The sequence below is a fragment of the Hyaena hyaena genome, unplaced genomic scaffold, assembly GCF_003009895.1.
Source record: "Hyaena hyaena isolate Hyena2069 unplaced genomic scaffold, ASM300989v1 scaffold_129, whole genome shotgun sequence".
In the NCBI taxonomy this organism is placed as follows: Eukaryota; Metazoa; Chordata; class Mammalia; order Carnivora; family Hyaenidae; genus Hyaena; species Hyaena hyaena.
In genome coordinates, this window is record NW_024080763.1 from 2,347,620 (window position 1) to 2,364,389 (window position 16,770).

General features: G+C 51.2%; 1 protein-coding gene across 1 annotated transcript; it reads left to right on the forward strand.

Moving 5' to 3' along the window:
- The first annotated feature begins 6,257 nt into the window (after nt 1-6,257).
- On the forward strand, nt 6,258-7,971 carry LOC120235522 (SWI/SNF-related matrix-associated actin-dependent regulator of chromatin subfamily E member 1-like). Its single transcript, XM_039237888.1, has one exon. The coding sequence runs from the start codon at nt 6,349-6,351 to the stop codon at nt 7,582-7,584; it is 1,236 nt and encodes a 411-aa protein (XP_039093819.1). The 5' UTR covers nt 6,258-6,348; the 3' UTR covers nt 7,585-7,971.
- Nucleotides 7,972-16,770: the final 8,799 nt, after the last annotated feature.

Consider the following 16,770-nt stretch of genomic DNA (forward strand, 5'->3'; position numbering starts at 1 on the left):
CATTACACAAGGCAACAAGCTAATAAAAAATGACCAGTGTGTTAAGTGTCAGAAAGAAAACGAGCAGCTGGCCGAGATGGAGAAAGATGGGCGGGGCTTATTTTGGATAGAGAAGGAGGGGGTCTCTCCGGGGGTTAAATGCAAACGGACGAGGAAGCAGCAGGTGCACGAAGGGCAGGACAAAGAACATGCAGGCAGAGAAACAGTGAGCGCAGAGGCTCCAAGGCAGGGAAGACCCCACGTCTTTGAAAAAATGCAAGAAGCTGGTTGGGAGAGGGACAGGGAAGGAGCCAGGGAAAGTGCTGGAGGGACAGGTCCAGTCTCAACTGCCTGAGAAAGGATTTAGCCCTTGATTCTTAACGTGACACAGGTCCTTGAAGGGGTTTAAAGCAAGGGGATGACTTGACCCAATTCTTGGCATAAACTGATCCCTCTATCCGGCATGAAGAGCAAACTGGGGGTGGGGGGGGTGCAAGAGTGGGCATGGCAGCCGGTCAGGCAGCCGGTCAGGCAGCCGTTGAGCAAACTCCGCCTGGAGACAGAGGTGGCTAGGGCGGGACTTGGGATTTTAGAGAATAAGAGGGGAAAAGGGACTCGTGGTTCATTTTGGCGGTTGAATCAACATGGCGTGCTGTGTTGGGGGTGCCAAGTTTAAGTCACCATCTGGGAGCAGGATGGTGTCATTTACTGAGTGGAGAAAACAAGTTCAGGGGAGCCAATCGAGAATTCACTTTGGATTTCCGTCCGGGATGTTGATGCAGTGTTTAAGTGGGGAGGTCCAGGAAGCTGTGGACATACCAAGCTGGAGTTTGGGGAGCTGCTGGGATCTGGGATCTACCTGCCACCCATCTGCCTGTGTGGTATTTAAACTCACAGGAAAGGACAAGAGGCCCTGGAGAGAGGAGGGGGAGAGCCGGGAGAATGGGGCCCACCGTGGGCTGAAGGGCAGGACTATCTCAAGTATGGGTGAAGGACGAGGAGACAGAGAAGACCTGGTCAGAGCAGTGGGAAGTGAGACATTTGGCATCCAAGATGGGGGAGCGTTTGGCAAACAAGCCACAGTCCACAGTGCCCATCGTTGCTGAGAGATTGAAGAAGAATCTTGACCCCCACGGTCATGTTTAGCTGCAGACAGCCTGCGGCTGACCTTGGCAAGAGCTGCATTGACCTTCAGTTTGGCCAAAGTCACCTTGCCCACCTCTCAGTCCACAGAGCAGCTTAGGATCCCTTTGAGCTTTCTCTCCATCCACGGGATGAGCCTCCAGCCAACACGGACTGCCCTGCCCGTCCGTCAGGGGGAACCCAGAGCTCCAAGGGAGGGAGTGTGCGGTGGTCACCCCGGGGCCATCAGGTGCAGGCTGGCTGGGGAGTTGCGGGGTGCGTGGGTCAGGGCAGATTCCACCTTCCGGAGCCGGGCTGGACGAAGACTTGGAAGGAGGCCCTCCACATCCGGTTAGACTTCAGGGCAAGGCATCTTTCGAAGCTTCCTCCCCAGGGCCCGGGAGCTGCTGGTCACCATGGAAACGGAAGCTTTGTTCACCACTTCCCCGTCTCTTTCTCACTCCACCTCCTCCCAACTCCCCTCATCTTTCCCGTCTTTACAGCCACTCGCTTCTCTCCTTCCCTACTTCTATTTTTATTCCCCCTTTTCTAGCCCGCTTGCCCTGATTTCCTCATTTATTTATTTATTTTATTATTCTACGATGTGTAGCTTTGTTAGCCGCCTTTAATTCCCTCCGTGGGACGAAGGTGGTGAATACATGGCTGTGTTTGTTTAGACATGTGCGCAGCCCCACCTACACACCCAAGCACGTTCATATGCAAGAATCCTCATGCTTTGACCAAGCCGGTGCTATCCCAACAGTTATTAGAAAGGAAATAAAGAGGGGGGATGTGCATTCCAGCCTTGCCATTCACCAACTGCTACTTGGAGTACAGGATTTTCTTTTAGATCATCCTGAGACCCGCATTTAGATAAGACAGATTCTTTGGCACATCCGTGAAAAGCTTCAAGCAGCCTGGGTTTGATTGCTCCTATCTTAACAAGCATAGCTATCAGTCATGCTCAGCTAAAAACACCCACAGCGCATCTTCTATTTTATGTACACACACGACCCATCCAGGTTCTTCCAGGAATGCGGCTGCCAAAGTCTATCCACATTAATCAAATCAAGGCAGAGAGCCCAACAGCCAACTCCAGGGAGAATTGTGCACAGACAGAGCTCTCCACCTCTCCAGAGCAGAGCCTGGGAACCTTCTCCATCCGCAGGCCGTCTCCTAGCCCCGCAGGAACCACGGGCCACCAGGGGGCTCCCCCCTTGGGCCGGCCCCGCCAGCTGTGGGTGCGGTTCCGAAGGAGACCACTGACCAGGGCTGGCTGGGCCCTCACGACCCGCAGAGCCAGCTGGCAATGAAACAACAGCAAAAATAATTGGACCTGAGAGTTGGCTCCAGAGACACAAAAATCACTAGATGGTAACTGGATTGGGAATGCTTTTTGTTTTGTTTTGTTTTGTTTTTAAGTGCTGAGTTGGGGCTCCTGGGTGGCTCAGTTGGTTAAGCGTTCGGTCTCAGGTCGTGATCTCATGGTTTGTGGGCTCAAGCCCCACATTCGGCTCTGTGCTGACAGCATGGAGCCGGGAGCCTGCTTTGGATCCTCTGTCTCCCTGTCTCTCTGCCCCTCCCCCCTTCTCAAAAATAAATAAACATTTTTTAAAAAGGATTTGTAAAAAAATGTTAAGTCATGAGAGTCAAAATGGCAAGAGTGGACTGTTTACAAGGCCCAGCACAAAGTGAGTTAATTGGCCCTCACCACTGGGCTGGATGGGGGGTCGGTGTGGTTGAGGTCGTGCCCCCGACCCCTGGCAGGTCTTCATCAAGAGGTGAGCCGCAGGGCCAGTGCCCCAGAGGGAGCTGGCCTCTGCAAGTGCCTGTGGCCGCCAGCCTGCCTCCCCTCTCCCCCCGGAGGACTGTCTCTCTCTGAAGCTCCAGCCTGCAGATGCGGGCTGTGGCCTGGGCTTTGGGGCAGAGTCCCCGAGTCCAGTCTTTGCCGCCCCTCCCATGACCTGGGGAGACAGGCCTCAGTTTCCTCAACTGTGCGGTGGACACGGGAACCCTCCCTGGCAGGGTTGCTGCGGGGTTACGGGAGCTGGTGCGGGATAGCAGCTTGCTCACAGAGGGTGGGTAGCAGCGGCGCCTGGTGTCAGAGGCCCACGGGAGCTCTGGGATGCCTTCGCCTTCACGGCGACCTGGTGGGCGCCCCAGGTGACCTCTGGGCTCACACGGGCACATCTTGCCACCTCTCTGTTTCAGCTATGCTGACCCACCTCTTTCCTAGAGGCTCTATGCATCTCTCATGTCTGGGCTCTGGGATCCCCCTCTGCCCGGGGCCTCACTGCCTGCTATTCTGCTGCAGATCGTAGCTCTGTCATCCCCTTCCCTTCGAGAAGCACCCTGGATGCTCTACGGCTGGGAGAGGAACCCCACAGGGAGAGGGGCTGCCGTGACCCCAAGTGTCTCTGCTCTGCAGTCAGCCGCTCACTTGTCCCAGGACCATGAGGCTTTGTGCCAGGAGCCCTTCCTCTTAGCATGGGGCCTGGAATGCAATAGGTGCTCAATAAATGCTTGCTGATTGACTTAGTGGTTGAGAGAGTCATCAAACTAGATAGATCAAGGGAAACATAATTCAAGTTTGTTCTGGGCTGAATTGTGTCCCCACAAAAATGATATGTTGAAGCACTAACCTCTGTTATCTGTGAATATGACCTTATTTGGAAAGAGGGTCTTTGTGGATTGAACCAAGTTAAGATGAGGTCATGAGGGTGGCCTTAGCCCTGTGCAACTGCTGTCCTTATAAGAAGCGGGAGATTTGGATACAGACGCAGGCACACGTGGAGAGTGCCATGTGATGGCAGCAAGGGACACAGAGGTAAGACCGCTGTGTAAAGCTGGCGGCAGAGATCGGAGTGATGCGGCCACAGGCCGAGGAATGTGTGGGGCTGCAGAGGCTAAGAGGCAGGATGGATATCACCCTAGGGCCTCTGGATGGAGCAGATCTGCTGACACCTTGAGTTTGGGCTTCTGGCCCCTAGAACTCTGGGAAGACGACTCTGCACTCTTGGAAACCCCCAGTTTTCAAGTGCCTGTTGCAACAGCCCTGGGAGATGGCTATGAGGTCAGTGGCGAGAGCCAGAGAGGAGGCGCGGCTGGCTGGGAGACTGCAGACACGTCCATCCGGTGGCTTGCAGTCTAGCGCGTTTCCAGGAACGTTTCCTGATCGACAGTTCAGCTGCACTGGTGCACATCCCCCCCCCCCCCTCTCCGCCGCAACCCACCCGTAGGCCTGGCTCCGAGGTGAGGCAGGGGCCGGTGGTGCCGTCTCAGAATGGGTGGTGGGAGGGGGTGAGGTTTGATGAAGGCTGACATGACCTGGGAGTCCTCTTCCGGGGTAGGGCACGTGGTCTTGGTCATTCATTTGAAGAAGAACCCACATCCAAGGCCACAGATGCAGAGTGGGAGTTAAGGACTCAGCCAGGTGGCCCTCGTTCTGTGTCCAGAACGAGGCAGGTGTGCAGGGCCCGAGGGTGCAGACGGGCCAATATGTGGGCTTGGGCTCCGAGAAGGCATGGCCATCAGGGGCTCACCCGGGGGTCCAGGCCCGTCTGCAGAGTGAGCCTGTGGTGGTCCTGCCTGCTCCCCTCCGCGTGGCTCTCCTGGGGGTACTGATCCCTGATCCTTGGACGTCCAGGAAGCTCCAAATCCTCCCCTCCATCATCAAAGTACATGACAGGAGGGAAACATGTAGAGTTATCCACTCATCCCTCGCCTTCCTGGCTTATTTTCAATGAAATCCGAACGACTTGTTGAAAGCTATTCCTCAGGGAGCTTTCACTGGCTTTCCATTCGAGTCATGCTCTAGACTCTGAACACTGACTACCAACTTCTGCATGTGGGGAGGGTGTTGACAGAGATATAGCGACGTGCAATGGAAAGGGAAATATTCCTGGGTCGTTGAATAGCCTAGCAATCAAAAAAAAATTTTTTTTAATGTTTTGTTTATTTCTGAGAGAGAGACAGAGAGACACAGCATGAGCAGGGGAGGAGCAGAGAGAGAGGGAGACACAGAATCTGAAACAGGCTCCAGACTCTGGGCTGTCAGCACAGAGCCCGATGCAGGGCTTGAACCCACGAATCGTGAGATCATGACCTGAGCCAAGTCGGACGCTTAGCTGGCTGAGCCACCCAGGCGCCCCTAGCCCAGCAATTAAACAGCAGCCGATACAAACACCCTGGACAAAGGCGTTTAGAACGAAATGACCCGCTGGGGGAAAAGGTAACAAATGGCCGAGACACAGGCTTTGATCTGTTACATGTAACCGAGCAGGACATAAATCATACAGCTGCTTCCAGGGCACGGAAGCAGTTAATTACTTTATTCAACACAGATTCGGAATTTTGGCAAAAGATGTTTTTAACAAAGAGGTAAGCCTGGCGTGGGCCGCAGTCTAAATTTACAGGAGCAGAACTTGGGAGGCGGAGGGGACTCGTCTGGGGCAAGTCAGACCCACAGGCCCCAAACACCTGTCACAGGTGAGACGTGGGGCAGCGAGATGCTCCCTGGAAGTCTTTCCTGGACGCACAACATCAAAGAAATACAGAGCGTGAGTGGGGGCACGAGAAGGGCAGAGAGAGAGGGAGACACAGAGTCCCCAGCAGGCTCCGTGCGGTCAACACAGAGCCCGACTCGGGGCTCAGACTCAGAACTCTGAGATCATGACCTGAGCCGAAATCAAGAGCCGGACACTTAACCGACTGAGCTTCTCAAAATGTAGGTGTCCAGAAGTGCTTCTCAAAATGTAGTCGGTACGACAAGCTGTCGTAAAATGTTCAGTCCCACCTAGTGAAAGTTACAAATGAACTCGGTTGCTTTTTTTGTATTCACTGTTTTAAATCCCCTTTTTAAGATGAAATTAAGGTTGTATACGCTGAAGACTATAACCAGGGATACGAGTCATTTACACGTTTGTCCAAACTCCTTAGAACGCACAGCACCGAGGTGAACCTGATCGTAAACTATGGACTGTGAGTGACAATGACATGTTGATGAAGATGCATCAATTGTTAACAATGGTGCTGCTTTGCTGGGGGGAAGGCTGTGTGCCTGGGGAAGAGGAGGGGGCATATGAGAACCTCTGTATCTTCCTCTAAATTTTGCTGTGAGCCTAAAGCTGCTCTAAAACAAGCAAAGTCTTGCGGGACAAAGGAAAACGAGGCCGGAGCTACGGGCGCTTTTTCTGCCCGCGGTGTCTCAGATTCATTCTTAAGGAACTGAGAACTTAACCTTCCAAAATGTCAAAAAGACCATCTTATGCCCCACCTCCCACCCCAGCTCCTGCAACACAAATGCCCAGCACACCAGGGTTTGTGGGATACAATCCATACAGTCATCTCGCCTACAACAACTACAGGCTGGGAGGGAACCCGGGCACCAACAGCCGGGTCACGGCATCCTCTGGTATTACGATTCCAAAACCCCCAAAGCCACCAGATAAGCCTCTGATGCCCTACATGAGGTACAGCAGAAAGGTCTGGGACCAAGTAAAAGCTTCCAACCCCGACCTAAAGTTGTGGGAGATTGGCAAGATTATTGGTGGCATGTGGCGAGATCTCACTGATGAAGAAAAACAAGAATATTTAAACGAATACGAAGCAGAAAAGATAGAGTACAATGAATCTATGAAGGCCTATCATAATTCCCCTGCATACCTTGCTTACATAAATGCAAAAAGTCGTGCAGAAGCTGCTTTAGAGGAAGAAAGTCGACAGAGACAGTCTCGCATGGAGAAAGGAGAACCTTACATGAGCATTCAGCCTGCTGAAGATCCAGATGATTATGATGATGGCTTTTCAATGAAGCAAACAGCAACCGCCCGTTTCCAGAGAAACCACCGCCTCATCAGTGAAATCCTTAGTGAGAGTGTGGTGCCAGACGTTAGGTCAGTTGTAACAACAGCTAGAATGCAGGTCCTCAAACGACAGGTCCAGTCCTTAATGGTTCACCAGCGAAAACTAGAAGCTGAACTTCTTCAAATAGAGGAAAGACACCAGGAAAAGAAGAGGAAATTCCTGGAAAGCACAGATTCATTTAACAATGAACTTAAAAGGTTGTGCGGTCTGAAAGTGGAAGTGGATATGGAAAAAATTGCCGCCGAAATTGCACAGGCAGAGGAACAGGCTCGCAAAAGGCAGGAGGAAAGAGAGAAAGAGGCAGCGGAGCAAGACGAAAACAGTCAGAGCAGCATGGTTCCTGAGGAAGAGCAAGCTGCCAATAAGGCTGAGGACAAGAAGGACGACAAGAGCGTCCCGATGGAGACAGAGGAGACACACCTCGAGGAAGCGACGGAGAGCCAACAGAATGGTGAGGAAGGCACATCTACTCCTGAGGATAAGGAGAGCGGGCAAGAGTATGGCCACAGTATGGCTGAGGAAGGGACCAGTGATAGTAACACTGGCTCAGAGAGCAACAGTGCAACCATGGAGGAAGTGCCAACAGGCCCCACACCGGAAGACGAGAAGAAAGAATAAATGTTGCCTTGTTTTATGTGTTCTAAATACTTTTTTAAATGAAAAAAAAATGTTTTTTGAGTTTTAATGGTGTTATGTGGTTTGTGTATTAATATTTTTCTTGTCCATATCACACCACCAAAGGCTTTTGGACCATTTAATAACATCATGAGCCAAATGGCACAGTCACCTTTCTGAAGCCGTTGTGAAGATGGTTCTTTTCTTTGGGTCTTATTTCTAGCCCTCGACTACTGAAAGCCTCAGAATTTAAATTAATTGAGAAAATGCCCACCTCTTTTAGAGCGTTATCCTTCGATGCTGCACAATCTGACTCTTACGAATGCCTTCCTATAGCTCACTGGGATGCTTCCCAAAGCCATAGCTTTAAACCTCCTGGTCCCCATCAACAGTCTCCTGAAAGTCCTCTTTCCTGTAGGCTTCCACAAAGACTAGTTTCTTGGAAACGTAATCATGTATGAGTATGTATTTGTCCACTTACCCTTTCTGATTTTTAATCAATGTTACATACCAAAAGTCGTGTTAAGGAGTTGACTGCAACTAAGCTTGGGTCGTATTGATCCAGAAATAGTTTCCATAGGTAGAGTAGTTACCAGCTTCTGAACTCGTCACTGGAGTGAACATGGCCACATACACATTATGTATACTGCTTTTTGTTATGATTAGTATTGGGTGTGTTCTGATAAATTCATCCTTCTTGTACAGAAAAAAAAAATACTTTTTTACCAAGTTTTCCAAAGACAGGTTAGATCACAAAGCTTAAGGAATTGAATGGTCTCGTGGTGGACTAGACAACTTCAAAACGAGTTGCCCATTCCAGAAGGAAAACAGCTGGGAATTAAGTTCATCCAGTTGAAATTGTTCTACAATAATCAAAACGTTCAAAACCTCAAGGCTCAGGATCCCATCGATCAGAGTCTACCTTTTTGATAAATTCTTACTAAAGTCTTGGAGACTAGAAGAAAGATAGTTTGTGACACGTATGCTTCCCAAAAACTAGACTAGATTTTTACTGAATAGTGGTATATCTGATGGTATATATTTCTTAAAGGTCCAAATGTAATAAATAAGTGGGAAAAAAAAAACAAGCAAAGTCTTTAATTGGAAAAAAGTTAAGGCATAATGTAAGGGCGGTAAAATGTACGTGTAGTGGGATAGGTAATTAAGTGTACGGTCGGCCAAGTTTAAACAAATGTATAAGCAGCACTCAAATCAGGATATGGAACATTTCCATCCAGGCAGGAAGTTCCCGGGAATCTCGTTGCAGTCAGTCATTTCACAGCTGTTAGACTCTCAACTCTGAGCATGTGGACAGAGGCTGCTAACTCCAGATGTTCTGGAAGACTCCACCTGGTTGCCTGGCCCCTGTGCGGCTGTCCCTAGCACCTTAGATGGGCCAGGGGGCCCTTGAGACTTCCTCAGAGAGGGCTTCCCTGCCCACCCTTACCTCCATGAGGACCCCACTTTGTCTCTGCCACAGCTCCGTGCCTCTGTCTCTCTCCCCCTGCCTCCCTTCCTCCCTCTCCCCTGCCTCCCTCTCTCCAGCCTCTCTGCTTCTCTCCTCCATTCCTTGCCCCCCACCCACTGCCCTCCCTCATTTCCTCTCTTCCTTCCCTTTTCTTTTGCAAGTATTTATCCAAAGCTGTATGTTTTGTTGATGCACCTAACACCTCCTTCTCTCCGAACAGAAGCTCCATGGGGCAGTGACGATGCCTCCGCGCATCCACCCACGCCTTCCCAGGCCTTCTCTTGGCACCAGACACTCACTGACCACTGCTGAATGCACGGTGAACCTGGGGGAGGGCGTCTGTGATCCTGTGATGGCCATAGTGGAAGAAACATTAAAAATTATTGTCCAGATGGGTCCGTGCTCTCAGGGGCTCTCAGGTGGCTCCTGAGAGTAAAGTGCACTGGGACTGCTCTGTGTCACCTGCCGTGATCCTGGGCGGGGGCAGGGTGGGCTGTGGCTGGCGGAACAGCCCTGGGGGTGTGGCCCTGTCTCCCTCTGCCCCACGGGGGTGGTGAGGACACTCCGGGGACCCTGCTCATGCTCACCCAGCGATGCTGCCTGCTCTGCGAGTAGTTTGTTCCAAGTAAATGCGTTTTCGTGATAACATCGTATAAAGCACAGACATTTGGGCAAAGAGGAAGATCTGACTTGAAGAACAGTCTCTTCTAATAACAGAAAGCTGTGTGGTTTGAAAGGAAAGCAGTTTTCCATTAGGAGGCCTCTAAAAATAGTGGTGAGTTGAACCACTGTCTGCAGTTTCAGCCCAAATGTTAATTGCATCAGCAAAGCCTTCTGGCAGCCGGGACAGGTATCCCTATGGCGCACGGCAGCCTTGTAAACACTCGTGTTGGTGGGAGCCCCCTTGAAGCACAGCCCTTTAGGACACACACACACACACACACACACACACACACCCCTTTCTGGTGCTTCTCACAGGTGTCTCTCTCAGCATGAAGTTAATTGCGCTGAACTCTCAAATCCTTGAGATGAACTGCACATGGGTAGCAGACACGCCCCAAGCAGTTGCCGGGCGGTTGGAAAGGTTGGGGGCGGAAGCGGAACGGGCTGGTCACTGCAGGGAAGGCGGCCATATGGAAAGCGGTGGGCACATCCCCCTTCTCTCCCCCAGCACCTCTCAGGGGTTGCTTTCCATCACCATCTTGGCCCGTGTGCTTTAGGACCTGCTTCTTCTCTCTCCTTGTAGAAAATGCATGGGGACTCGAGCCCCGAGGAGATGTGCGAGGTTTTCCATGCAGATTTCTTATCTTTGGAAGGTCCCCAGGCCGTGTGGGGCCAAGTTTGGGATAATTCAGCGCCCATGGGGGGAAAACATAGCATTTATTTATTATTATTGTTTTGGGTTGCCATTCCATACCAGGGAATTTGCAGTGTGATTTTTATGAAGCGTTACAACTTCTGGATTTAATTTAAATTTGATCCCAAAATCATGCACACCTGGCCAGAGGCTCCAAGAGAGCTGAGTGGGGCTGACATGATTTATGGCAGGGCTATTTGGGGAGCGGCAATCTGTCTGAAGAAGAGGTGCCTCATGTACTGACTGGACCGGGGAGGGGCTCCCAGAGGCAGGAGAGGGAGCCAGCCTTGGCTTAGCATCGGCCTGACCTTCCTGAGGTGTTTCCCGTTTGTGAAACATCTGAATTCCATCTCTTTTAGGAGCTTGGAAGGCATCAGGGTCCCATTTTTTAAAATTAATGTTTTATTTATTTGAGAGAGAGAGAGACAGAGTGTGAGTTGGGGAGGGGCAGAGAGAGGGGGTGACACAGAATCCAAAGAAGGCTCCAGGCTCTGAGCTATCGGCACAGAGCCCCGATGTGGGGCTCGAACCCACAAATCATGAGATCATGACCTGAGCTGAAGTCGGACCTTTAACCAACTGAGCCCCCAGGCGGCCCTAATGTCCCATTTTATAGGTGAGGAGGCTGAGGCTCAATAAGGCAAAATGATGAGGTTAGCACATGGTCTGCCTGTGTCTCCCTGTCTCACAGGTTTCTAAAGAGACTTCTGGAATGAAGTTCAGAGATGTGGGAATCTGGAATGGGAAGTGGTGGGGGCTTCCTGCAGTGGGGTGTGGGCCAGCAAGTGTGCGGGAGCCATGCGGATGCTGTGACCTTGTTTCCTACCTGGGGGAGGGAGGCCTGGCCGGTGCATGCAGACCAGGTGTTTGGGCGTCATCTTCTGGAGGGCACGGAAGCATCAGGAGATTTGACTTGTGCACCGACAGAGGGAAGGGTGAGGACTCGCAGAGCTTGATGCAGGATGGAGTGGCATGAGTTTGGGGGCACGGAGAGGCAGAGAGGTGAGAGACATCACAGGCAGCAGGGTCTGTGATTCTGTCTGGGTGAGCGGACACTGGGGTACACAGAGCCAGAGAAGGGGTGGCTGGGAGGAAGAAGGAGGAGCCTGAACGTGATAGATAAGGCAGACACGAAGCAGCATGGATTCCGGGGCCACAGGGAGGTCTGGAGCTTGACGTGATGAGCTGAGCCATTTCGGGGTCATTGGCATCCTCTGTCCTGGATTGAAAACTTCAGGGGCACGGTCATGGAGCATTGCAAGGTCAGGCACGGAGGGAGGAGGAGCCTGCCGGGGTCACCTGCCCGCCCCCTGCTTTGCTGAGTGGGTAACGGAGGCTCTGAAAGGTAAGGCACAAAGAGTGGTGTCTGCAGAACCCAAGTGACTCGGGTCTAGTGCCCTCTCCTGTACCGCCCTTTCTGGGACCAGGGCTTCATCATCAAGGTCGCGCTAGCCGTCCAGCTGCCAGGCTCTGCTGTGTTCCTGCCATTCCTCTGCCTCACGCCAGGCCTGTGTTCGGAGGCTGAGTCGTGGCCCGCGCCCGTTAGAAGTAGCCTCGGGGGCCTGGGGGGCTCAGTCTGTTGAGCGTCCCACTCTTGATTTCGGCTCGGTCTGAGCTCATGTTGGTGGGATGGAGCCCCATGTCAGGCTCGCACGAAGTGCGGAGCCTCCTTGAGATTCTCTCTCTCTCTCTCTCTCTCTCTCTCTCTGCCCCCCTTCCCTGCTTGTTCACGCGCGCACCCTCTCTCTCTCTTTCTCTCTCTCAAATAACATTTAGAAGCAGCCTCAGTAAGGACAGCACAGTGCATCTAAATGCAAAAGAGCAAGTGGGCGGCAAAGCCCTGCTGTGTCCCAGACCCTTCCCCGCACAGCTGTCCCCTGCCTGGCCTGGAGCATGGTCCCTGCTCACACTCTCAGGGACTTCAGCTTCGGAGGGCCGGGAGGGCTGTATCGCCTCACGGAAGCGGGGCGCAGAGCTTGGTGCTCCAGGGGGTGGGTGAGGTGGAGAGATGGGAGAGGGGTGACAGACCAGGAAGCAATGACAAGACAGGTGACAGTGGAGGGGACAGCGATGGTGGGGAGGTGGGGGGGGGGCACGTGCGGGTGCAGGAGAGACAGTCAGTTTGGCCAGAGAAAGGCTTTGTGAATGAAGAAGTGGGGATGAGTCTGGGGGCGCCTGGGTGGCTCAGTCGGTTAAGCGCCCGACTTCGGCTCAGGTCATGATCTCACAGCTTGTGGGTTCAAGCCCCGCATCGGGCTCTGTGCTGATAGCTCAGAGCCTGGAGCCTGTCTTCAGATTCTGTGTCTCCCTCTCTCTCTGACCCTCCCCTGCTATGTTCTCTCTCTCTCAAAATTAAATAAATATTTTAAAAAAATGTAAGAAGCAGGGAAACACAGGTTAAGGCAGAGGCTGGAAGGGCATCTGCCAGCCTTTAGTGACCCCTGACCCCGTGCCAGGTATTGTGCTGGGTGTGGCCACGCCTCGGTGACTAAGCACGTGAAGTTAACAGTGAGGAGGGTGCTAATATCCTTCAATCCTTCCCAAACTCTGTTCTCTGCATGGCACACACACAGGAACTCATTTACCACCTCCACATGTCTGTGAGGTGGGAACTATTATCCCCATTTTCCAGAAGGAGACACTGAGGCACAGAGGGCTGAGGGACACGGCTGTTGAGTGGCTGAGCCAGCATCTGAGCCCAGGCATTGCTCCGGAGTCCATTGTTTGGCCACTGACCCAGCCCGTCTCTCACTCAAGCATCAGAATAATCAGGAGACAATGACCAAGTGTGGTGAGTGCCGTGAAGGATGTAGAGCGAGGAAATGAGAGAAGGATAAGTCCTATTTGAAGTAGAATTTTCCAGAAAGGACTCTCTGAAGAAGTGACATTGAAACTGAACCCCAAGGCTCCTGGGTGGCTTAGTCAGTTGAGTGTTCGACTTTGGCTCAGGTCATGATCTTGTGGTTCATCGGTTCGAGCCCCGCATCGACCTGCTTTGGATTCTGTGTCTCCTTCTCTCTCTGCTGCTCCCCTGCTCGCACTCTGTCTCTGTCTCTCAAAAATAAATAAACATTAAAAAAATTTAAATACATGAAAAATAAATAAACAAACTGGAACCCTGAATGGGGCGCCTGGCTGTCTCAGTTGGTTGAGCGTGCAACTGTTGATCTTGGGGTCGTTAGTTCAAGCCCCACGACAGGTGTAGAGCTTGCTTAAAAACAAACAAGCAAACACAAAACCGAGTCCTGAAGGATAAAAGGGACAGTATATATTTAAAACTTATTATTTGAAGGGATTTAGCTAATTCCCGGGAAGGCTTCATCTGAAGAAGAAAATATCGCATACCGATTTTAATTGCTGTTATGCTATTTTCATCTTACCTCATGAGTCTCATTTATTTTGTTCTCCAAGGACGGAGCTAAGCAGACTATTAGCTGAAGCAGAGTAAACTCCCAGGGTTTGGCTGGGGCAGGCGTGGGTCCTGACCAGGCTGACCCACACCGGCCCCACGCCGGAGGCTGAGAGCTTCCCAGAAAATCTATTTTTGTCGGGCCATAGCTATGCCTGGCAAACCTTGTTTCACTGGGATCTCTGGGGTGTTTAAAAAATTAATTGGTCTGGTTCCAGCTTTCCCTTCTTTGAGAACAAGATCTGCTGCAAAATGACGGTGACAGTACCAAGTAGGGGATGCTCTCTGCACCTTGAGAAGCCTTCCTTTCCCCTAGCCTGGGGCGCGCTGCCAGGAGAGAGGAAGATCGTGCCTGGTCCCAGGGGAAGGGTGGAGAGGAGTGGAGCCTTCCTCCTTGTGTTGCGCACCCGTCCCTGGGAGGGCTTCAACCACAGGGGGAGGGGTGGGAGGGACACGTGGACTGGGCAATGATACAGTTGATGGCATAGGATCAGACGGTGTCTTCAGGCCTGGCCAGAAGGCTGGGAGGGGCCCCCTGGAGGAAAATACGGTCCAGCTGATGTGGACTTTGAAAGTCAATTTCAACGCACGACTGTTTGTTGAGCACCTACCGTTAGCCAGGCCCTGAATAGGCCCAGGAGGGGGCACACAGAGAAATCAGGCTCTGGACTCTGCTCCCAAGTTCTTTCATGCAACCATCCAGCGGCATTTCCTGAGCGCCTTCGTCATGCAGGACAGAGGCCAGCTGCTTTCCAACGTTTTTTCCCTCGGAGGAGTTCACTGGGTGGCGAGGAAATCGTTGCTGTGCCTACGTGTCCTGAGGGCCGTGGGAGCCACATGCAGAATGCCACTGGAGCCTGCGGGGAGGGGCGGGGAGAGAGAGGACCGCCGGCCGCCTCCCCCCCGCCCCTGCAGGGAGGAGGAGTTCTCCGGGACTGGGACCTTGGAGTATGAGCAGTAGTTTGCCAGGCAAGAAAGAACCAGAGAGCATCCAGGTAGTGGAACAACAGTTGCAAAAGTGAGGGTAGCATGGGGGGTGGAGATGAAGAGAGAATGAAGGGCAAGGTGTGGAGGTCCCTCTCCTCCAGTGGGCAGGAATGAGCACGAGCCTTGCTCCGACAGGGCAAGAAAACAAGACAAATGACAGGCACAGCAGCCAACCCTTACTAAGCACTTACTATGTGCCCAGGCTTCTGCTAAGCAACCATGCACATTCCATTACTAAAGCCTCAGCATGGTGCTCTGCTAGGTCAGAGTGGGACTCTCCCACTTTACAGATGCATAAACTGAGGGTTTGCCAGCTGACAGCGAGTGAAAGGTTGGGTCAGGATGAGAGGTCCTCTGACCCAGGTTGGTCTGACTCCGGTGGGTAACCTGCTTGTGCTCCAGGCTGCACCGCCCCAGACGGAACCCTTGGTTCGGAAGCTATGCTTGCAGACTGTTCATATAGCAACATATACAATTTCAACACTTCAATATCTACCATGCCTCACCCCCACCTCCAGGATGGAGAATGGAAACACGAACAAAACATACTTTCTGTTTTATCCATTGGACCGGGCAAGCGTGGGTTTAAAAGAGATTCAAGAACTTTCTCCAGGTTGTTACAGTGTCTTCCAGGTTCGGTTGGATACACAGATTTTCGGCCTTGAAAGTTAACCTTCTTAGAAATAGAAACGGATTCTTAGATTAGACTTTATAACTGGAGGTGACGACTTCGCCTCCTTAGCACATGGAGAAGAAAATGTGCCGGGGGCGAAGGAAAGGAAATGTTTGCTGCTCCCAAGAGCTCACATCTTTTATGCCTGAGCCCCTCTGAAGCTGAGTTTCAGCACAGGATTTACAACTTGGAGGCAGTCGGCAGCGAAACCCAGGTGTGAAGGAGAGATGCCAACATTTCAAAAAAAAAAAAAATGTGCTTCCTGATTGTGCCCCTAAGGGGAGATGTAATTAAGCTGAATTTTAAAAACCACCATGCCTCTGCTTTTGGTTTATGCTCAGTGTTAAGATCTTAATCAGGTAATTGCAGCTCCAGAACAGGGATCTATTTTTCTCACTGTGTAGGGGCATTTATATAATTTAGTCCCCGGATGGCAAAAGGGCGTATTACAAATGCTTTTAATACACTGCATTTGCTTGCCTATGCCTACATCCGTGACTCCCTGGAAGTAATCAGAAAAGTTAAGGAAGAATAATAAAAAGGTTACTCCATGTTACCAAATGATTACTTAATTTGGGCTGACTTTAGGAGGTAGTGCCATAAAATCGACTGGTTTATTCGATTCGGTGGGAAAGAAAAAAAAAATCAGCGAAGCTGGCTGAAAAATCAGTTAAGTCTTCTGTTTTCAAATGGCAATGTAGAGATGGTTTATGTGATTTGCATCCTGACCTAATGTAATATTCTATATTGGTACAAGCATTTTAGCAGGGAAAAAATGCTTTTCAGCTCAATTTTTTTCATTTTCATTGGGTTTGTAATTGTCTCTTACACAAATAATGGACATTCAAGTATGGTGGACATGTGTTCATCTGGAATGTGTCAGGGTACGAGTCTGCCTTCCAGATTGGTGTCATCCATCTCCATGCCCACGGGCAGTGCCTGAGGGCTCCTATGACGATCCCACATGGTCACCAACAGGACATCATCCAGGTTTCTCATTTCTGCCCAGCTGATGGTTGCCAGTGGATACCTCCTCATTTGAATTTTCACTTCCCTTGATTACTAATGACTATACATCTATATATCATTAGCCTTTTTAGTTTTCTCTTCTGTGAGTAGCCTGTTCCTATTCTTTGCCATTTTTCTGTGGGGGCTTCCCTTTTTTGTCTTCCTTATGTATCATGGATATGATTTTTTGGTCAGATTTAGACATGGCTGGTGTCACCTCCCAGTGTGTTAGCTGCCTGTTCTGTTCAGGGTGTCCTTTGTGGGACATAAATTTTATCTCAATATAA

What these genes read in the sequence shown, in the direction of transcription:
- LOC120235522 (XM_039237888.1), top strand. Translation starts at nt 6,349, where the DNA reads ATGTCAAAAAGACCATCTTATGCCCCACCTCCCACCCCAGCTCCTGCA.